Below are 22711 nucleotides of genomic sequence, written 5' to 3' on the forward strand. Positions count from 1 at the left end.
ATAGAAAAAGCCGGTGTGACCAAAGTCACCTAGTTCTTGCGAAGCGTTAACAGGACGGAATTAGATAAAGGGAAAAATAGCGCTAATGGAGGGGAGCGATTCGAATTCAAGGAGCGGTTAATCGAAAAGTGAGAGTGGGTCGAGAGGGCAGAATTAATCGAGGAGTCGAAGAGTAGAGTTGTTAGAGTTAGCGTTGTCGCATTGCGTTGTTGAGAGTAGAGTTGTTAGCGTTGCGGAGTTGCGTGAGTAGCCAAGTTAGAATAAGATTGTTACTATTAGTTCCATATTAAACAATCATCGTTGTCTGTCTCATTAATATCTGTATAACTAATTTAAAATAAAACAAATAGTATCAAAGAAATCGTATACCTAATATTTCCCGATATTACACAATATATATATTTAATTTAATAAAGAAATGTAATAATAAGTAGGAATACAATTTGAGCTGGTCCAGATCCGCACGCTAGCAGTGTTACTTTATAACTGAAAACCCCGAAGCCAACGTCGCAGGTCTACTGTTTATGGTCTGCCTTCATGCTAGTCTTTTGTCTATATGCTGTCGATGGCTTCAGCGCTTGAGAAAACTAAAAAGACCAGATGTAGAGTTTTCCTAGGAGTGGTGACCATATCAACATTTATTAAGACTGAGACGTAATAAATTTACTGATCGCAAATGATAGATAAATTATATCTAGTATTATTTCAAATTTTTATTGCATATAATCTCTAGAAATTATAGATATTTATTGCATTTCCTATTTTTTCAATCATTTTAATTTAATACTTTTTAAAAAATTTAGATTAACATATTTAAATTGAGAATAAGAATTTATAAAAATGTATTAAAAGATTCAAAGCTATATAACGGAGTTTAAGAGAGTAGGATAATTCGATGTAAGTGGTAGTAAATGAAAAAAGATTTTGAACAATAAACATGTAAAAGGCATCTAATATAAAAGTAACGTTATACATAAATAAATGTATTTTAACTGATTATAAAGTACACTGGGGAAAATATTTATTTATGTACGAAAGGTCTTCGGGAAAAGGCCTTGAAACAAAACTCTTTTGCATACTCTCTACTATATACTCTCTACGTTGCATATAACATTATAGTTTTTATTATTACAATTGGAAAATATATATGAGTCGTTCAGAAGTCATTGACCAACTTCACAAATTGAAAAATAGAAAAAAGTGATGATATAAACGTTATTTTTTAAAATGGCGTTGACATTTAGTGTTATTCACGCGATTTCCTTATGAAAAATGGAATTATTGTTTCTTGGGAATTGATCATTAGTTATATTAACCATGTAATGAAATTGAAAAATTGACAAAAAGCGCAGCTTGGCTTGTGATCATTTGCAGCTGAATAATTTGTTTTCTTTCATTATTTATAGCCACATCAAGAGAATGAAAAGTTACGATTAAAGACCTAATTTTGTAAGTTTATCTAAATTAATATTTTTAGTTATTATATTTCAAGTTATTTTATTTATGTCTTTCAATGAAGTTGAATTTATGTTTTAGAAATTACTTCATTTTACTTCACTGTTAGATTTTTAATAAGCTAACAAAATGCTAATTTTATAAAAATTCATTACCTCTAAGTTTTTTTCAATTTCACTATCAACTTTTGAAATAATCCAATACATACATAAGCTTATGAAAACATTTCAATAAAGCCGGTATGTTGAGCACGTGACAAGAATGGCGATAGTGATGTTTACACTGATAATTCGCATGATTGCAAACTAGCGGTACTTTCCTGTACGAGTGTTGAGTATGAAATATGAATATTTTCATGATACTTGTGAATACTTTCACGATGAGACGATAGGGAAACGATATTTCAAAAGAAGAACTACAAAAGGGCGAAAAACCGGTCACTGCAAGGATATGCAAGGACGAAAAGTCGATCGGACAGAAATGTATCGATAGATGAGCGATCAATAATCGATAATTTGCGAAAATTAGCGTAGGCGCTGTATAACGCTTACATTTGTAATACATGCATGTTAGACGAAGTTGTCATTACCGGCAGGGTTGTGAAGGCATCCTGCCTTCTTTTTTTTATAATTTACACGCGATTTCGGGACATGAATATAAAAGTTTTCTATAAGTTTTTAGTTTTCGATAAACAAGGCAACAAATAAAATGTTTTGATACAGGAAAGCAGCCTTATGTCGCGCGAACATCGGATCCAACAACCAATTCCAACCGAAATCCGCGTTCCCGCGGATTCATCTGCGACCCAAGGGAGAGATTGAATGCTGCATTTGTCAAAAGAGTGCGCGACCCTATCGCGTGGCAGGAACAATAGTGATTGATCCTTCGCGTTATTGTGTAAAACAAAACGGAAAAGGAACAACAAGAAGCACACAATACTATAATGGGCACAATTCATCGTGGCATGAAGGGACACGCCTCATTGCCCGGGTGCACGAATCGTTAATCCGCCGACTTCAAAAGAGTTAGCAATTAAACATATAACGAACCTAATCGTGACAGAACGTTGTTTACGTTCGTGCATTGTTTAATTACAATAATCTCCCATGGGCTTATACGAATGACGAATAATGAAAGCAACAAAGAATGATTCACCTCACGTGAGATTTGATGGAGAAAAATTATCTAATGACACGATTTTTCTATGGATCTCATTGTTATTGGAAGTACAGAAGTATTGATGATGATAATATTTTCAAATACATTAACGATGTACAATTGATCCAAAAATTTAAGTGCAGCTTATAATAAAACTAATTTGATTATAACAAGGCTCTATAGAATTTCATAACAAAATTAATGTATTCTATGTTAAGGAGAGCAATTAAGAGTTATTTCATAATTCAAACAGAATTCTCACAAAATATTAATATAAACTACAACTAATGATAAGACTGCGCAAATACTGTTTTTCTTTCTTCTTATCTGGTTAAACAGTTGAACTAATATCGTTAGTGAAATTTTACAAGTTACAAATCACAAATTATTAATATTAACAGATCCTGTTACATAACAGCAACGAATTTTATAACAAAGAAAATGAAATTTTACAAATAAGTTTTATCAATTACAAACCATTTGATTATCTTTTCTGATGTAATATTGTAAAATTATAAGACTTAGAATTTGTCAATTTGCCAATAGTATTAATTGGCAAATTATTGTGTAAAAATGTTTGTGTAAAATAATATGTTATGAAATAAATATAATATTAAATGAAAATTTGAATTACTTGACGAAGATTTCTGTCAACAACAGTATGTCAATTACAACTAAGAAGTGATCATGTACTACTTATATCATGAACTTTTTTTGTAATATAGTAGAATAAGAACTATATGAATACCTACTTACAATAATATTTTTCAGTCACTAAATTAGTAACTTCTTGGAAAGGTACAGAGAAGTATGTATTAAATAATATGTTGCAATTACGTATTATACATATGTATAACGAAATATATCAATATTCTTTATTGTACTGAATATGTACGTAATATGAAGACTATAAATACTTTCTCTCAAGTTTCTTTATCCAAACTGTATGCTTACATATTGCTTGATCTTTTCTTTGAGATAAGAGAAATTAGAGTCGTTACACTGTATCATGTTTCAATTCGATGACAGTTCTGGATGTGTTTTTTAAACGGCTTAGCTTTTAGTTTGAGATGTGTCATGGTCGAAAGCACCGGAAACATCGAATAAAGCGTAACCCCGAGGAAAATAAAACATGAGATATATTCTTTTGATTTAATTGCTACGACACCGACATGATCTAAAATTATGGGTAACATTTGCTGCAACATATGATAATAAGGATTATTTAAATTTTAAGCGATACATAAGCTTAGATAATCTTTCCGACACGCCAAAGATAAAAAAATATTATTCCTATGTAATAATAAGTAGAAAAAATATAAGGTTACTTAGGTCTTATATATTGGACAATTAACTTATTACAATTTTATAGTATTGTATATATTTAAAATAATTCTTGTTATCTGTTACAGACTTTCAGTTTTAGAAGTTTTCATCTTTTTAGCAATTTGTACGCCTCATTAGAGCCCATGTGTATTTAAAGTATCATAAATAAAATATAAATATAGTGTTTATACGATATTTACGAGTATTTTAACGATATTTTTCATTCCAATTAAATAGTACAAAAAATCTAGTTATTAAAAGTATGAAAAGAATGTATGCAATAAGTTTACACCAGAACTCCGGAAATTTTATTAGTTTTATCATATACAGTTGCCCAGAAAATAAATTAATGCTTCTGCTAAATATTTAAATGTAAGACTGTTAATTTACTTTCTGAGGCGACTGTAACTTAAGTTATGTTCAATAATTTAATAATTTCTTTGGCTATTTTCGTAATTAACAAGTTTATGCTTTATTAAAATGTAACACAAAAATCTAAAGAATAATCAATCAATTATTTTATATGTAATAATCTTTACAGAAAGTTGACTGAAGATTAAACTGCAATTATAAATGTATTTTATTTAAAATTCTGCAGTACAAACATATGATGAACTGACTAATGTACAATTACAAAGAAATAACAAATTTGGATTGTTGCAGAGAGAATTTATCTTAATAAAAGTCATAAGTGAATTGTTTTCTTTTACTTACATTCTGTCTCACTTATAGAAATTAAAATTCATATATAAGCAATTACTGATATTTTCATATTCATATTATATAATTATCATATTTTCTTAAGAAACACAATATAATAACAACTTTTATACCTTATACAACGTTTCCGGTTTGCCCATTTGGCTTTGCACATCAGGCAATGATCTGTGAACGTTGTATTAAAATGTTTAAATGGGAACCTGATATTTTAATTACACGTGTATCGTTTTAGCTTAAATTAAAACGTTTCCAAAACACTACAAATTCAGTGTAAACTTTTGTCTTTCGCATCATTCGCTATTGATACATGTATGTATGTTTCGAGCGTTCGCGGAGAGACGCGATCGCGAGATAGCACGTCAAATAATCGACGCCACGAACTGATCGATCCTCTTATTTCTGTTAGGATAATATGGGGTGATTCGATTGAATTTACGCTGATTTAACAGGTATAAATTAATGTTTATTCAAACAATTCTTGACTAGAGAGATATAAATTCATAAGATATAATTAAGTTTCGATTGATAGACAAAATGTGAAGTACGCGACGTAAACTTAGATGATGACGGTTCAAAGAATATTTTAAGACTGACTTTCTGTGAAGATGATGCTGTGGAGGGAACTTATGATGGGTGGGTCTAAGAACACGAAAAGAGCTGATTTGTTAAGGACAAGTTTTCGTTGGTAGAGTGAGGCAATAGACTTTGCTGTTAATTGGTCATTTAACTTTTGAAAACAATTCGGTAAAAAGATATTTGTTTGGTCTGAAGGACCTTAACTAGAAAATTCCTGAGATTTATGGAGGGTACTTGAGAATATTGAGGGTACGCAGTAAGGATGTATAGACATCTGGCTGCCATCTTGCCCGCTCAGTTTGCTGTTGAGTGCCAAAGCGTGCAGATGTGTGTCTAGTGCTCTGTGAAGTTCACAATACAACACGTGACGCTCATCCGTCGAAAGTGAATCGAAGCAGACATAAACCAAGTGTTTCTAAACTTACTAGTGGAAAATCCTAATCTCTGACCCGAATCATGAGCCTCTGAGCCTCTCGATTAGTTATTTCAAATTGAATTAACCAGCTCGAAAATGGCCCAAGTATTTCGATTAGGTTCTCTTGAGCAAAACCATAACTGCACCGTTCTACCTCCTCCGTGGCAAAAGGATAATATATCACTCCTTTCAAACGATATTAACAAAATGAAAAAAACGTAAGCTAGAAACAGTTAACCCTTAGAGTGCTATGGACGCATATATGTGTCTGTCGAAAGCTATCGGTGTGGACTAAGGACCCGTATATGCGTTTTCTGTAAGTGCCCGGCATGGACTAAGGACGCATATATGCGTTTGTCAATTTTTCCGAAAACTTACGCAGAAGTAATACTATTACGTTTGTGTGAGATAGATATAAATGCATTCCTTAGTAACCGCAATAAACAAATGCCAATAATGCCTCGTTATAACAGTTGCCTACCTGTTTCGTGGACAGTCGCATCTAATTATCAAAAAGAAAATGTGTTGTTTGTGTGAAAAATAAGAGAATGCAGAAAATGCGATGTCGGATTATGTATCGATAATTGTTTTGAAATTTTTCACACACAACTGAATTATTAACTTGTGTTATATTTACTAAATTTAGTTTTCTAGTTTATTGTTTTCTAGTTTATTACCCAAATTCTAGTTTATTGTAAATTTCAATGTTTATAATAAATAATTAATACTAAAAAATAACGCTCTTGAACCATTTAATCTCGTGTAAAAGAATTACTATAACTTATTATGATTTGTGCTTTGAATAGTCAATCAACAGAGTTCAGTCTAACGAAAAAGTATTCCGTTCACAGCGATCGTCAGCGCCGGCAACCAACATACACAAAAAAATCTCCCACCCCACCTATGTTCATTGATGATGTCATCGATATTCAAACAATGATAAAGTCCATTGAGGAAGATATCAACAAAGAGGATTACAAACTAAAAATAAATAATAACCAGGTTAAAATTCTGCCGATTAACCCAGACTCCTATAGAAAACTAATAAAGTTACTAAAAACCTTAAACGCAAACTTCCACACATATCAACTCAAACAAGAAAGACCTTTTCATGTGGTACTACGCAACATCCACAACTCAGCTAACTTAGACGAACTGAAGTTCGAACTTCTAAATCGTGGCCATGAAGTAAGAAACATTAGAAACATAAAACATAGAATTTCGAAAAAGCCGCTATCCTTATTCTTCATTGCCCTAAAACAAAAGCCAAACAATAAACAAATTTACAACATCAATCGACTAATGAACTCAGTAGTAAAAATCGAACTTCCTTTTATAAAAAAAGAAATAGTGTAATGTAAAAAGTGCCAAAGGTACGGTCACACGCAGAAATATTGCAATCATAATTTCCGCTGCGTTAAATGTGCAGAAACCCCTGCGAAGTGCATCCTCTGTCAAGGAGAGCATCCTGCAATCTATAAAGGTTGCTCAGCCTAAAAGACCTAGTACAAAGTAAGTATACTAAACCCAGAGTCAAGAAGATAACCAACCAAGTACTCAGTCCTCAAAAATTCTCTACTTTTTCAATCTCTTATATCCAGGCAGTTCAAGGAAATCAAAACAATCCGAAAATCCACAGTGACCATTCTCAAAATACTATTCCCAGTTCACAAAACACAGATAACTTCTCTAGACTCGAAAAATTAATCGAGAAACAATCAGAACAAATTAATAACTTGCTATCATTATTAACACTCATCATAGATAAATTAATACATCTAGCTCAATACAAATACGAATTAGAACCTTTCTTAAAACAACAGCAAATCGACATAATGCTCATATCTGAAACTCACTTCACCGTCAAAAATTACCTGAAAATAAACGGTTATAACTTCTACCATACCCTAGATCTAAGTGAAAAGACCCGCGGCGGCACCGGAATTATCATCAAAACCAGCATTAAGCATTATGAGCTTCCATCGTTCCAGAAGGACTACCTCCAAGCTACAAACGTAGCGATAGAAGATTGCCATGGTACAATCACCACTTCAGCAGTATATTGTCCTCCTAGACACTCCATTTCTAAAGAAGACTTTGATAACTTCCTTGATGCTCTGGGCAATAGATTCATAGCTGGAGGAGACTATAACGCCAAACATACCCAACGGGGCAGCAGACTTATCACAGTAAGAGGCAAAAATCTCTTGAATAGCATAAACATCAACAGACTCAACTACTTCACCACATATGAACCCACATACTTGCCCACTGACACTAACAAAATACCTGATTTACTTGATTTCTTTATAACTAAAAATATCTCGCCAGGATATGTCCTAATCAACTCTTCGGCGGAACTCCCTTCAGATCATTCCCCCGTTATTGCAACAATTAGCTCAACAATTATCGAAAATCCACCTAATGGCTTTATTCATAACCAATGCACCAACTGCCAGCTCTTTAGAGAAGTTTTTAATTATTCAACATCAGCCTTAATTTCTCTAAAAACAAATGAAGATATTGAAACAGCCACGGAATATTTAAACACCAGCATAATAAACGCTATCCCCCCATTCACACCTACTAAGAGTTCTATCAATAAACATGAACATCCCCATCACATATTAAAAAAAATCGCGGAAAAACGTAGACTTAGAAGACTATGGCAGAGTCATAGAACATCTGACGACAAACGCAAACTAAATAACGCAACTAGGAATTTAATCAAAATCAATAAAAACTATAAAAATAACTGTTTCCAAAAATATCTCGCCAATCTGTCTCCCACAGCTGACTCCAACTACTCACTATGGAAGGTTTCTAGGAAACTCACGCGTCCCCCGCAAACAATCCCTCTAATTCGCTGTCCGCAAGGTAGATGGGCGCGTAGCCCTATAGATAAAGCCAACCTGTTTGCTAATCACCTATCTAACGTATTTAAACCTCATTGTTCTGCCGCGCAACACATCTGCACGCCATCCCGCGCGGCTTGCCAACTAACGGTCTACGTGTCGTCCTTCGAACACTCCATAGGCCCAAGGACCCACCATAAAGTTGCAATTCTAGCTGCATTGTTCGCACACATGGTCTAAGCACATCTGTTTGCCAAAAAAGACTTTCTAATTCCAGAAGTGTTTTCAGCCGGTTTTTTAGAAAGGTCCTTGGGTTTATTACGTGCTTCTAAGAATTACGGAGAAAGCGAATAGCTAGCCAAGAAAACAATCAGGTTTTCCCATGAACAAGGTCATCTATCAACCACGATGGTAGGAGACTTTCTCCCCATCCCTTCAAGCATCCGCGTAGGGCAAAACCAATCGACATCGCGGATTATTACCCTCACTTTCTTAACGAAACGTGTAAACAACGAATCCGCGTTCGTCATGCAAAAGGGCACACCCACATTGAACTTTTTTCCGTCTCAACGCTAGAGCGCCCAGTTAGTCAAAGATCTAACGCCGAACTTCTAACATTAAGTCTCATACCGTGCTACTCTATTAAGTGTTTATATCTATTCAATCGTGTATACTAAGTGTTGGAAATATATATTTTAACTCTGTGAGCCACAGTGTTATCATACCTGAATCACCCCTATTATCTTAATCGAAATACGGGGATCGAACTATTCGTGGTGTCGATCATTCTAATCGTAACGGGAATTTACGACTCCCGTTGACGCGTATTCTAACGACCGCGTCTCCCCGCGATAGCTCGAAAATACACTCATTCCTCCAATATTGCCGAGGAAATAACGGAATACCTGCACCGTATCTTCCAAATGTCTCTTCCTATTGAACCTTTCACTTCTCTAGAGGTTACAGAAATAATCCGTCGCCTAAATCCCAGGAAAGCATCGGGGTATAATCAAATATGTAATAAAGTGATCAAGGAACATCCGATAAAAGGGATTGCTCTCATCACATCAATTTTTAATGCAATTCTTCGCCTTGAATACTATCTTAAGTCTTGGAAAATATGACTGATTACTCTCATCCCTAAACCCGGAAAACCAATACATGAAACTAACTCCTATCGCCCAATTAGTCTTCTACCTACTTTGTCAAAACTATTCGAGAAGATGCTAACGAATCGACTCCTTCCACTCTTAGAGGATTTAAAAACACTGCCAGATCATCAATTCGGTTTTCGGAAGCAATATTCTACGACAAAGCAAATTTATCGAATAACACATAATATCAGCCAGAACTTAGAAAAGAAAAAAATACTGCTTTGCGGTATTCCTAGACATTCATCAGGCATTCGACAAAGTGTGGCATGAAGGACTTGTGTTCAAACTAAAGAAAATCCTGCCACACATTTACCACTCCATCCTAAAGTCCTACCTAACCAAAAGACAATTCATGGTTAAATACTTAAATGCCATTACCACAACATTCCCAATAGAAGCGGGCATACCCCAAGGTAGTGTCCTCGGACCCCTGCTGTTCTCCATCTACATTGCCGATTTACCAATACCAACAGAAATAACTATAGCAACATTTGCTGACGACACAGCGTTATTAGCGTCCCACGCCAACCCGATAATTGCCTCATCCACTCTCCAGCGAGGTCTCGACTCTATGAAAAAGTGGTTCCACAAATGGGACTTCAAAATTAACGAAAATAAATCCACACATGTAATCTTCACGCTGCGAAAACAAAAAACCCGCTGCCCTCGGGTGAACAAAGATTCATTCAGATATCTGGGCATGACTCTGGACAGGAGAATGACATGGAAACAACACATCATAGACAAATCGAAGCAACTCAAGGCTAAACTTAAAAAATTTTACTGGATCATTGGCCGACGTTCCAACTTAAGCACGCAGAGTAAAATTACGCTCTATTAGACTATAATAAAACTTGTCTGGAATCCAAATATGGGGAACAGCAAGTAATTCTAACATTGAAATACTTCAACGCTTCCAATCAAAAACTCTACGATCCCTAATAGATGAACCCTGGTATGTTACCAACGAAGCAATACATCGCGACCTTAAGATACCCACAGTCAAAAAAGAAATGTAGTAATAGATATATCATAAGAGTTAACAACTATCGAAACCCTGTAATTACTAAATTACTTAATACGTCGGACCAGATCCGCAGACTAAGAAAACACTATCCTCTAGACCTAAGCACTAGATTCAGCTAGAAATAAACTTATTATAAATAATTAGTCATGCCACTGCGCCACGCCAGAGAAACTTACTCGAAATTCTCAATGCGAGAATTGATTGTAAAGTACTTGTAAATAAAAAAAAATCTTGCCCGCTGTGTGTGGTGTCACGTAAACTTGAGGGTTGGATGATAAAATAAAATAGCTGAGTCGTAACACAACTATCAATTTTGCTTTTATTGAACTGTATTATGGATTCAACAATCACAATGGAATACACACTGAATTAACACACATAAATCACAATTCACTCCAACAACTTTATGTAAAACCTAATTACACTAATACGTTAAGTACGTGACCGTCTAAGGGTAGAAACTCGGTAATAAAGATGTTGACTGTTTTAAAGATAGAGACTGAGTTATGTTTAGTGACGATGTTGTGGCGGAGAAAAGCTAGCGGTGGGTGTGTCTGTAGCCACGTGTTGAGCTGATTTGTTAAGGACAATTTTGGTTAGGAAAGCGAAGGCGATAGATATTACTTTTGATTGGAGCACAAGAACCCTGGTGGACTAGGAAGGGTCTTAGCTGCCTTTCAGAGAAAATTGCTAACGGAAAATACCGAATGTGAGAAAATTAACTTTCCCGTATCTTCTCGCAGTAAACAAAAATGTAAAGAACACTGGAAATAAAATATGCTTGTTTTTGGTCTGAAGGACCTTAACTATGAAAATGACAAGATTTATTGGTGGGTCCTTAAGACTATTGGGGACACGCAGTAAGAATGCGTAGACATCTGGATGTCATCTTGCCCTCGGTGTGTGGCCTGGTCTCTGTTGTGGATTGAGGTTTGGTTGATGTTACAGTGGCCTGATCAATGCAGAAAGTCGCCAGGCGTAACAATGTACTTTCAAATTTGTCTGATTGTTTTGGAAACATCGGAAACCTACTACTTTGTGTTCAAGTAATGTAGTACCATTAGTACAATCCCCGACAAAATGATAATATATGTGTGCTATTTTTATATTCTCAGAGACAACTTAAGATGTTTGTAAATGTAGCAAATATTGCAATTTAAATATGACGACGTAGAAAGAAGGAATCTGTTACTAAATATGTAGTTGTTCTCTCCAACATTCAAATGATAGCACATTAACAAAATCTATTTGTCTATTTAAATGTATTTATTTTTATACTTTTCCCAAAAAGAGAATTTACATCATGATTAACATAAAATGAATAATGTGTGGTCAGAATATGTATAATTTTTAAATGATATTCTGGGACAAATTATTATTTTTATATTTTTATTCTACTGTAATAGATTCCTTTAATTATTGAATATTATCGTATTGTCTTCCATTCTTTCCCTAACAATTTTCAATTATATTTAAATCTGCAGAACGTGTAGACTGATGTTTTTTCGGTATTTACTTTTAGTTTCCTCTTTTATTTTCTGAGAAAAATTTGTATTCTGCCTTGCCTACCGTGACCGGTCATTTTGACCGCCCGAGAAAGTATTTTAGTTATTTTTAAAATAAATGCAATCAGTACAAAGAAAAGGCTATCTCAAGGTCAAATGACAAACAAAGTCAGTAATAACAAATAATAACAGCTGTTACACTCGTAATTTTGTCATAAAACATAATTCATCCCTCGATCAAAATGGCCACCAGCTGTCAAGGCATACCAATTCCGGCCCATAATAATTCTAAGGAACCGCCATAACATTTAGCATTTTTTCAGTCCATTGTTACAAACATTTTAAAAGTCGAGAAGTTTCTTAGGGTTAGAAACAGTTAGGTTTTCAATTTTTGGTTTAGCAATTCTCGATATCGCGGTATCTCTGTTTGCGGCTCACATATCGGCACTTGCGTGGTTGTGAGATATAGTACTTGTTATTGATTGCTCGAGAAATCACAAACTACGGGAAGATATCAATACAAAGATCAAGTATGCCAGCATTTCGCCATTAGCATTTGTCTCTCTCTTCTCTTTAGTGAAAAAGTCAATGAGGGAAACTTTATTTAATAACAGATTCCTTCTTCTTGGTTGGTGGCATTTACGTTTTACTTTACTGCAAAAATTTAGGTTGTCTCTGAGAAATTAAAGACAGCACACATGTATTATTATTTTGTTCAGGACTGTAGCATTATAAGCAGTATCTCATTATGTGATCCCACGGCGCATGTATATCGGGTAACGCTGATGCCGCGATGCCGCAGCAAATCGAACTCAAAAGTTTACATCTTGATAGTAGATGATGTGACAAACATATGATTAATGCCAGTTAAAGAATATGCAGAAAAATACAGGTTTCCATTAAAAAATGTGAATATGATCTTTACAGGATGTTTCAAGATTATCGCAAACAAGTAAAAGTACATTCTCTTTAATGTATAGTATATATTAATCCCAAAATCTTAACACGTATAGTATATTCTCGCCAGTTTGATACAATTTTCGTCTGAAACATTTTTTCGCATGATTCATATTTGTCAAGATATTTGAGCGCTTCAAGTTAAACCGGAAGCACTATATATACATCTCAAGGAAAATGTGAGAAATAGTTGCCCAAATGATCCTTTTCAAAATTTTACTACTAAATTGATGTATTTTAATAACATTAACCTGATCTGTCCTAATTACAAAAAAATTATTATTATCTGGATAAGAAATACTCGTTTATAATAGATAATTAAAATATTAATACATAATATTTTATTATGTTATGAAGGTACACCATCTTGTTGGTTCAGTAATTCAAAATAGCTCTTGAGTCTTTTTTTAAGTATAATTTAATCATCTGATTAAACCATTAAATTCAATAATTACTGAAAACAATTGCACATGAGATCAGATAAATTATTAACTTAAAACTTTTCAATCTATCCTATTCTATTCTATTCTGTTCTATTCTGTTCTATTCTGTTCTATTCTATTCTATTCTGTTCTATTCTACTCTATTCTACTCTATTCTATTCTATCCTATTATACCCTATTCTATCCTATTCTATTCTATTCTATTCTATTCTATTCCATTCTATTCTATTCTATTCTATTCTATTCTATTCTATTCTATTTTATTCTATTGTATCTTATTTTATTCTATCGTACATATAATCGGGACAAAGATAAGTGAACAGATAATGGAAAATATTAATTTCAGTTGTTTATTAAATAATCTATAGACTATGAGAATATATGTATAATAAATGAAACTTAAATAAATAAAACTTTTATTAAATTTCATTGATACTTATCTTTAGTATCTGCCGAATATCTGATTTCTTCTATATGTTAATTTTAATTAATTCTTATTATTGAAAGAATAAATCTTTTATGTTGTTTTGCACAAACCTTATTTCCATATTTTTGAATTTATTACAAAATATATTCAGACGAGATAACAATTTTTTAATTTCTTTGTTTTAATTGTTTACTAGACGCGAAGTAATCAAATCTTAACAAATACGATAATAAACAATATTATATAACTACATAATCTTAGATAATAAACAATGTATAAAAATAAAGCGAAAATCATATACAATAAACCATTAAAAAAAACCGTTATTTCGCAGAATAATTACGTATATCCAATAAGAAAATTTTTATTAAATGTATTGTTATAGCGTATCCTTAGAGTTATCTGATATTATGTAATAAAATTTTGCATCATCGAATCAAATATTTTAAACGAATTTACATAATGTTATAGCGGAATCGGATATTTGCACATTCGCGACAAGAGCGGAGCATTTTCACATCGTTAACAAACCATCGACGGCGCTGTTCACATCAAACACCAGGCCAAAACCATTGCGGGAATTATACGAGGCTGCTGGTATAGTCGCTGTCAGAAGTTTGGATAGTCTGAGAAGGGATGGAAGCTCTATGGATATGTTCCTCTGCACGCCCGTCCTTGGGAAGAGAAGGCGAGACCAAAGTCTCGACATCGAATCCAGGATCGTAAGTATACATATGTATTCTCGAGTATGTGGATTTGTGTATACCTTGTGTATGTTCGAGCATGCTTCCATAGGCAACGTTTTTATTTAGATACGGATTATCATGATTATTTTATTCTTATCATGCATTCTTATCAATTTTTGTATGAATGGATTGTAATACATGAAATAGTTTTTTCGATTAAAATAAGTCCTTTATTTTTCACTATTAGAGTAAGTTAATTAAAGTCTTTAATCGTCAAAATCGACATATTTTTAGCATCAATGGAATATTTCCAATAGTGTTCAAATAATATTTGATCATATCAATGAAAATAATTATCATTGTCAACAACCACATACGTGCAGCTGATGCAACATTAAAAACTATTTTAAAAATACTACTTAAAAAATACATTATTTGAAACGAATCTAATCCTACAGTATTTTCAACCTTTATCATCATTGTTAATAGCCACATACGTGCATCTGATGCAATGTTAAACAGCATTTTAAAAATACTATTTAAAAAATATATCGTTTGAAACAAATAGCTTTTAATATTGCATCAGCTGCACATATGTGGTTGTTAGCAATGATGATAAAGACTGAAAATACTGTAGAATTAGATTTTATTATACCACATCTTATAAAATCGTCGCAAGTTTACCCCTTATTTATTTAAAAAAAAATTTTTTTCTTTAAATGACATATGATGTGTTTATTAAAAAAAAGTCGTTTTTAAAAATTGTACTAATAACACAGAGTAAAAAATTCTTTATAAGATACTTTTTGACTTCTTGCAATGAAATGACGCTAATCTAATTAATATCTCTTTTATAATGCATAATTTACACATAAATGTGTTCTTTGGCTCTTACATTAAGAAGAATATTCAATAATTTTTAACACCATATCAAATATATGACATGCGAAATTAAAAAGCATGGATCAACATTTAATTGTATGTAAATCTAGTCCAAGCAATCAAAATTCTTGATTCTTGAAATTTTAGGTAAAGAATTCAAAGCATTCAAATAAACATTTCATATGTAACATAATACATATATAACGAGTTAATTGGAGGTTTCTATATAATTACAAATGTATTATACGAAATTAAAAAGGTTAAAATATTTGTCCTCACAGAAATATGATAACTTTCCTCTGAAACAAATTTTCATATGTAACAGTAGTGTTATTGAATCATAATGATTGTTGAAACTTTGTAACTTCGTGATACAAGTTCGGTTGCGGAAAGCTGTCTATCTATTCACTTACGGTTTATAATTTTCATATTTATATTTTAGATGTACATTTAATTTCGAGTGGAAAGATTGTTTTTCTTAAAAAACAATATATATTATAATTTAAGTTTAACGAATTTAATGCGTGATGCGATGAAATATGTATGAAACGCTTTATAATTATTCAATAATTACTATTTGTATTGGTAATTTTTATTTCACTCTATTTTCCTGTGTTTTGGGAATATGAAATAGTTACCTCAAAATTATTAACCACAACCAGTATATATTTTATTATTAGGAATTGTAACAATATTTATATCTAAATTCCGTAGTGCTTTATAAATTATCACGAAACTTTCGGCCGAGATATTGTTTCTACTATCTGCATATTTTTTATACGTATACTAATTTCCTTTTTCGTCGTATTACTACTGCAACAATATCATCATTTCATCTCACAATTGGATAAATATTTATTTGTTTATTTATTTAATGTTACACTCACCTTAGAGTTATTAGTAAGTACATTGTAATACCATATAGAGCAATAATAATATAAAGATAAAAATATGTAATACATGTACATGCATATAGTATATATATACAGTATATCTGTATGATGATCTTGGAACATAATGGTGAGTTATTTAATGACGCTAGACTTAATTAATTATGTTATAATCCATTACGTACATGTGTGTATATATTTTGTCCCTTCAATTAAAGTAGAAGGTTTTAAAGACAAACATAAAACCTTTATTTGTAAAAAAATGTTCTACAACTAAGTAGAGATGGGCAATTAAAAAAATATAATAATCGAATGAATAATTTTATTGAAGTTATATAATAAATTAAACAATATTGTACACGGTAAATCTTTACAAAAAATCCAAGACCATTTCTAATGAATTTTTTCTTAAATAATATAATAATAATGTCTGCAAAGGATAGCAGCCATAGTTTCATAACGCAAAGAAACACCTGTGCGAATCACGAACATGATTAGAATGTAGTGGTCAGAAAGGATTGGACTTAACTAGACTACGAGTTTCGTATCTGTAGGACTTGGTATATGATCTTGTTGGTATGATCACATTATGATAGGATAGCTCAGCGTAAGCAGGTTCAATGGCAGATGTCATAAGTCAGGGAGACATATATTGAATTCTACAGGGTGGTCTCTATCGAAAAGCATGAACCACTATATAATGATACACGTTGTTCCCTCGGGTTGTCGTTTCGTTAATGCATTGGTTTCTTAATAACACACAGTCCAATTCCTGCGACTTCAATGATCCCTTGTGATTTATTTACTCTAGGGATTATTATCGAGGACGTATTTTTCTTATTATTTACATTCCTTCGTTTTTTAATTAGTGTCGTTCTTAATCTCAAAAAATTACAGTGTAATTCGAGTGCTGGATCTTTATTGAGAAAAATTCAAATTTTAGTGACGATAGGCAATTATGCAATTTTTTCTCACAAATGAAAATGTATAGAATTAGTATAGTGATACATAAATAGAGTAAGATTTGTTATCCTTTTTGAGTAACAAAATATAAGAAGTTCCCCGTGTCTTTCGCAGCATTTGTTATCGCCAGTATTAGTGTTATCGGATGACATTACGGTAACACAATTCTCATAATCCTATTACTGATATAGCATTAGCTGAATACAAAATTTGCAGTGTACGATTTTGCAATATTTCCAAAACAGTCTGTTGCTATTGTACTAGCACTAGTCAGATTAGGTATGTAGTTCATTGTATTGTTCTGTTAAATTCTGTTGAAGTTCCTATCTCGAAAGCGGAGAGTGCAAAAGACACGAGTTTGTGAAACGTTTTAATGTGTCAGTTATAAGAATATATAATCAAAGAATCAGGTTCCTATTCAAAAATTTTAATATGATCTTTATAGGACATTGCAAAGCCAACAGACAAAAATATAGTATATCCCACTGTATATTATACAATGTCTGTCTGAAACATTTTTTCGTATCATTCATATTTTTCGTAATAATTGGATCTTATGAAATAAATCGGGCACACTGTATATTGTATTCAATGGGTTCTATAATAGATAGCTTTGTAGAATATTGTAGATGTTACACGTAATTACATGCATGTTTTATAAGATATAAAAATATAACGAAATGTTATCTGCGAGTAAACTATGATTTACTTTTTTTATAACTGCTTTTAATTTTTTATTTTTTCCATCTGAAATTTAGTAACCAAAATTATAATATATACAAATTATAAAATAGAAATAAATAATGTTATAAATAAATCTTTCGATGCCAGTAGGATAATGTACTAATCTATTTCTAAAATGAACTTTAAATTTTATAAATTAAATAAATAGTGAATCATGAACATTAAACGACTGTGATAATTACAGAAGGTATGATCATATAGGTACATTATATATTATTTTCGTTGAAACCAAAGTATTTGCATAACCTACGATCGTATAATATGAAACATTAACTTACTTTATATAAACTAGCTATTTTTCCCTAAAATAATCACGAGAATCTTCAAGTGACTATCGAAACTATCGCATACAAAATTATTTATTGCGTATATACTTGTATCTGTACGTTATATAGGTAATTTATCTTATATATGTCGGGTTCACATTATGATTAAGGTTAGAGGCGTGAAGCGAATCTTCATTTGGATTAGGCACTGTTGTTATACAATAGAGAAGATATTTACTAGCGCTAATACGATTATTACAGAATATGACAAGTAACCGTGGTAATTAAATACTGGAGATGCTAATGGCAATGATCCTAGGTTCAATAACGAATCCGCGATCAACGGGGTAACCAAATGCGCTTTCTTCCAAAGCCCAAGTTGTACTCCACTCGCTTGTCTACGGTACAAGTATTACTGAACTAACTCTTTGTTAAAACGTAGAATATAAACCGAATAGAATGGTTTACTGCTCCGTTGTACAATCAGACTGATATCAGACATATGGAATACGTGATCCACGTAAGAAACACTGAGTCCATGGCCGTACTGGCTTGATCTTTTATTGAATTGTGATATGTAAACAAGGAAATACATAAGTCATCTGTCTCTTCTGTTCTTAAAGAGATATTTAAATGGTATTAGGTGACTATATATATGGAACATTGTTATTAATGGTATATAGTAAATATTAATTTGCTTTGGATCAGCCAATTGTATATTATGAAAAAATTCGTTGTATAAATTTCAACGATAATCATAGAAACATGCATCGTACGGTATAGACTCATCACTATATGATTTTTATGTCTTTGCCTAAATGAAGAAAGATGAGTTGAAGAATATGGTGTTATAATAGAATGATGTTAGAAAGTTGAATGCAAATTCTTTGAAAACGCACTTTATGAATTATTTGTTGCTAAAAATTTTTGTAGATGCCAAGGAATGATATTCAGAAGCGGTAGTTGAATGTAAATTTACATGAACAATAAAATATACTCTCCCGTACTACATTACGTGCTCGAACTCATAAACATACTTGAACGAAACGATTTTTCCATCGCGTGAAAGTCGACCGAAAAAAAAGAAGAAATTTTTCGATATATGGGCTCGGATATTCTCTTCCTCACTTCGACACAAATTACGTAGTGCAAATATTCCGTAAAATATTGTCTTTCTCTTTGACGTTCGGCGAATCAGTTATCAATGTTACGCTCCACAAATAAGCGACGGCCTTAACGAGTCCTTGATTAATCTAGTCGAATTCAATTTAAAAAAGGTGAATCTAGAAAGAAATTGATAATAGAATTTATTTGCATTATATGATTCGAAATGATATTTAGAATAAAATAAGCGACTTTCAAATAATTTTCCTCTTGTGCCTTATAAACAAAATATCGTTCAAGCAAAAAACAATATTTTTTACATTTCGCTTCATATCTGAAAAACTCTTTGTCATACGTGAAAAAGTTCCAGTAAAAAGTTATAGATTATAAAATTATCTGTAAAATAAGACCTGTTACGTTATGATAAATTCAACTTTCAGGGTAAAAAGTACGAGATAGTTAATAAAAAGTTATAAGAAGCTATAAAAAGTTAATAAAAATAGTTACGAAAACGTCCATTTTTGTAGCGATTTCGGAAAAAAAGAAAGGTATTTATATTTGATATGCATATTTCTTTTTGTATTCATGTATATGTTCACCGATTACTCCAAAGTGGCTTTTCTAATACTAATCGGGATGATTACTTTTACAGGTTGTATTTTTATCCGTTAAAAAATTTCTTGGTCATAGTAAACTATTTTTGTTTAGGAAAAATTAATATTTTTGCACCGACTTTGTATATGTTCATCAAAGCTTCCGGAATGATTTGACCAACTGAGATGATTCCTTTTGTATGTCGTAGGGCATGTTTTACCGCTGGTTCAGTTACAAAACCTTTTTGCCCTTGTTTTTTATAAACTATTCTTTTGCAAAAATTCAATTTTTATGTATGTTCATCGATTAATCAGAATTAGGTTGAGCTATCGAAATGAAACCTTTCATATCTCCCAGGGGTAGTCCACCGATCGGTTCTGTTTGCAAAATTTTTCTAGTTTGTTCATTGTTAACTATTGTTATTGTAAAGAATTTGTTGTTCACCAATTTCATTTACGTGTGTTCAGTGCTCGCTCTGCAATTGTTGGACTGATTGCTATGATTCCAAAACAGGGATCTGGATGAGCGCTTTAAAATTGCGTTTTATAATATAGGCTTCAACTCGTTTTCTCTTCGCAGGAAACATTGTTCTGCGGATTCGTTTTCCGACATAAGTATGGTTTCATTGCGAACTGATATATGATACAATATCAAGTTATAGAAATACCCTTATCTATTACTGTTCAAAGTATAATATCGGTGACAGTATACAGCTGGTTTATTACTTATTCGCATACGGAACTGGTCAGACCATGAAATTGTTTAATCATTAATAAGAATTAAAAATTGATATAAATAATAAATTTTAAATAATAAAATAGGAATAAATTATTGTCTTATTAGGGACAATGAAAACCATTTTACACTGGCTTTGTAATAGTGATCGCTTCACTGAAAAATGCGAAATGAAAGATTTTTTGTCAAAAAACTATTATCATCGAACAGCTAAAGGTATGAAATAATTTATATTTATTTGTATTTTATTTACACACATATGTAACAACGGTTAGACTAACAATTTACTTACTAAACAACATACTAAATATATTGCAACCTTCTGGATGGCAACGAAAAATTAAAAATTCTACTAATATATAGTCTATTTGCATATCTAATTGTGTAACATTAGTAAGTGTAACCTGTATACTATTAATATGTTGAGTGTAATTTGTATTCGCACGTATATGCAAGGGACATTTTTCAATTTGGTCACTACTGAAACATATTCTTGATGATTTTTTGTTATAATATAATGCATCTTAATGCAATTAAATGTAAATTTATTAAAATTTGAATAATAGAGCAATAAACGAATTGAAACTTTTTATTATACTAGAAATATTTTATGGCATTTTGCATCGTCTTTTAGAAGGTTGCAATATATTTAGTATGCTGTTTAGTAAGTAAATGGTTAATCTAGCCGTTGTTACATATGTGTGTAAATAAAATACAAATAAATATAAATTATTTCATATTTTCTAGCGCTTTTTGAAGTCAGCAGTATTTTGTGGGCAAACAATTTTTCCAATTAATAACTTTAGTTGAACATGCCATACAATATCAAGGCTCTGTGATAAGTATATACTAGTCATACCAATATAGACGAATTGATCTGTTTATTAGTTTTCGCATAATTAATTTGTTTACTTATGAAACGGAAAATTTCATATTTGCATTAAAAGCGTATAACGTTATCGTAGTTTATCCTTCGAGCTATCTGAAAGACCTGGAATGCGCGAATTATATGTTGCCGTGAAAGTGAGTGCGATGTAGAAATTGAAAGATTCCGCTGTATACACCACTTCAAGTACATAGATACGATGCTTCTTATGGCCATGATTATACAGAGATTATATAAAGAGCGGCAAGCGGTAACGGGAAGAACGGTAAAACGAGTAGCAACAAAGCGGCAGAAAATAAATAAAATTCATAAATTTTGGCTTAACTCAGACGGACAACTTTAGAACGATAACTGAATCATAAAACGATGGTTGCGCTGTGACCGGGTAGAGCGACAGTTCCACTTCCGATCACTTGCGGACCACTCACGGACCACTCGCGATCCACTCGCAAAACACAGAACGTCGAATTACAAATAGTCGCGAGTGGTCGGCGCAACACGTCGCTCTGTCTAACCACAGCCCAACTATCGTTTTGAAATAGATCATATACCAACTGAGTGACAAGCGGAAAAGTTAGCATTTGAAGCATTGATACAGGTTGTGCCATCGCGACAAGAAATGAAAGAAGTGACACAAAGGCATTAATGGTCCAAAAGCCAATTTTACCGTTTGTCGCTTACCACTCTCTATATAATCATAGATTACGTGACATCGGTTGTCATAGTGTTAATAAACAAAGGATTTAAAAAGAGGAATAAAAAGAGAGAAAAAAAATAAAAGGGAACGCGATAGCTACATATATAGGTTGTACCACTTAACTTTATCACCTGAAAAATTTTCGAAAATTTCGAAAAAATGTTTCACACAAAAGTTGCATAATTTTGCAGGAACCATTGTGTTGTACAAATAGCTTTATTGTGTTGCATAAGGTTAACAAGATAA

General features: G+C 32.3%; 1 protein-coding gene across 3 annotated transcripts in view; it reads left to right on the plus strand.

The window, feature by feature from the left end:
• Nucleotides 1–22711, plus strand: part of LOC126917411 (mucin-4) — a 212139-nt gene that overhangs the window by 150458 nt on the left and 38970 nt on the right. For all 3 annotated transcript variants that reach the window (XM_050724244.1, XM_050724253.1, XM_050724262.1), the window contains exon 2: nt 14490–14740. In XM_050724244.1, the coding sequence (XP_050580201.1) occupies nt 14490–14740 (251 nt within the window). The remainder of the gene's footprint in view (nt 1–14489; nt 14741–22711) is intronic.

This window comes from Bombus affinis, chromosome 1 (assembly GCF_024516045.1).
Source record: "Bombus affinis isolate iyBomAffi1 chromosome 1, iyBomAffi1.2, whole genome shotgun sequence".
Lineage (NCBI taxonomy): Eukaryota > Metazoa > Arthropoda > Insecta > Hymenoptera > Apidae > Bombus > Bombus affinis.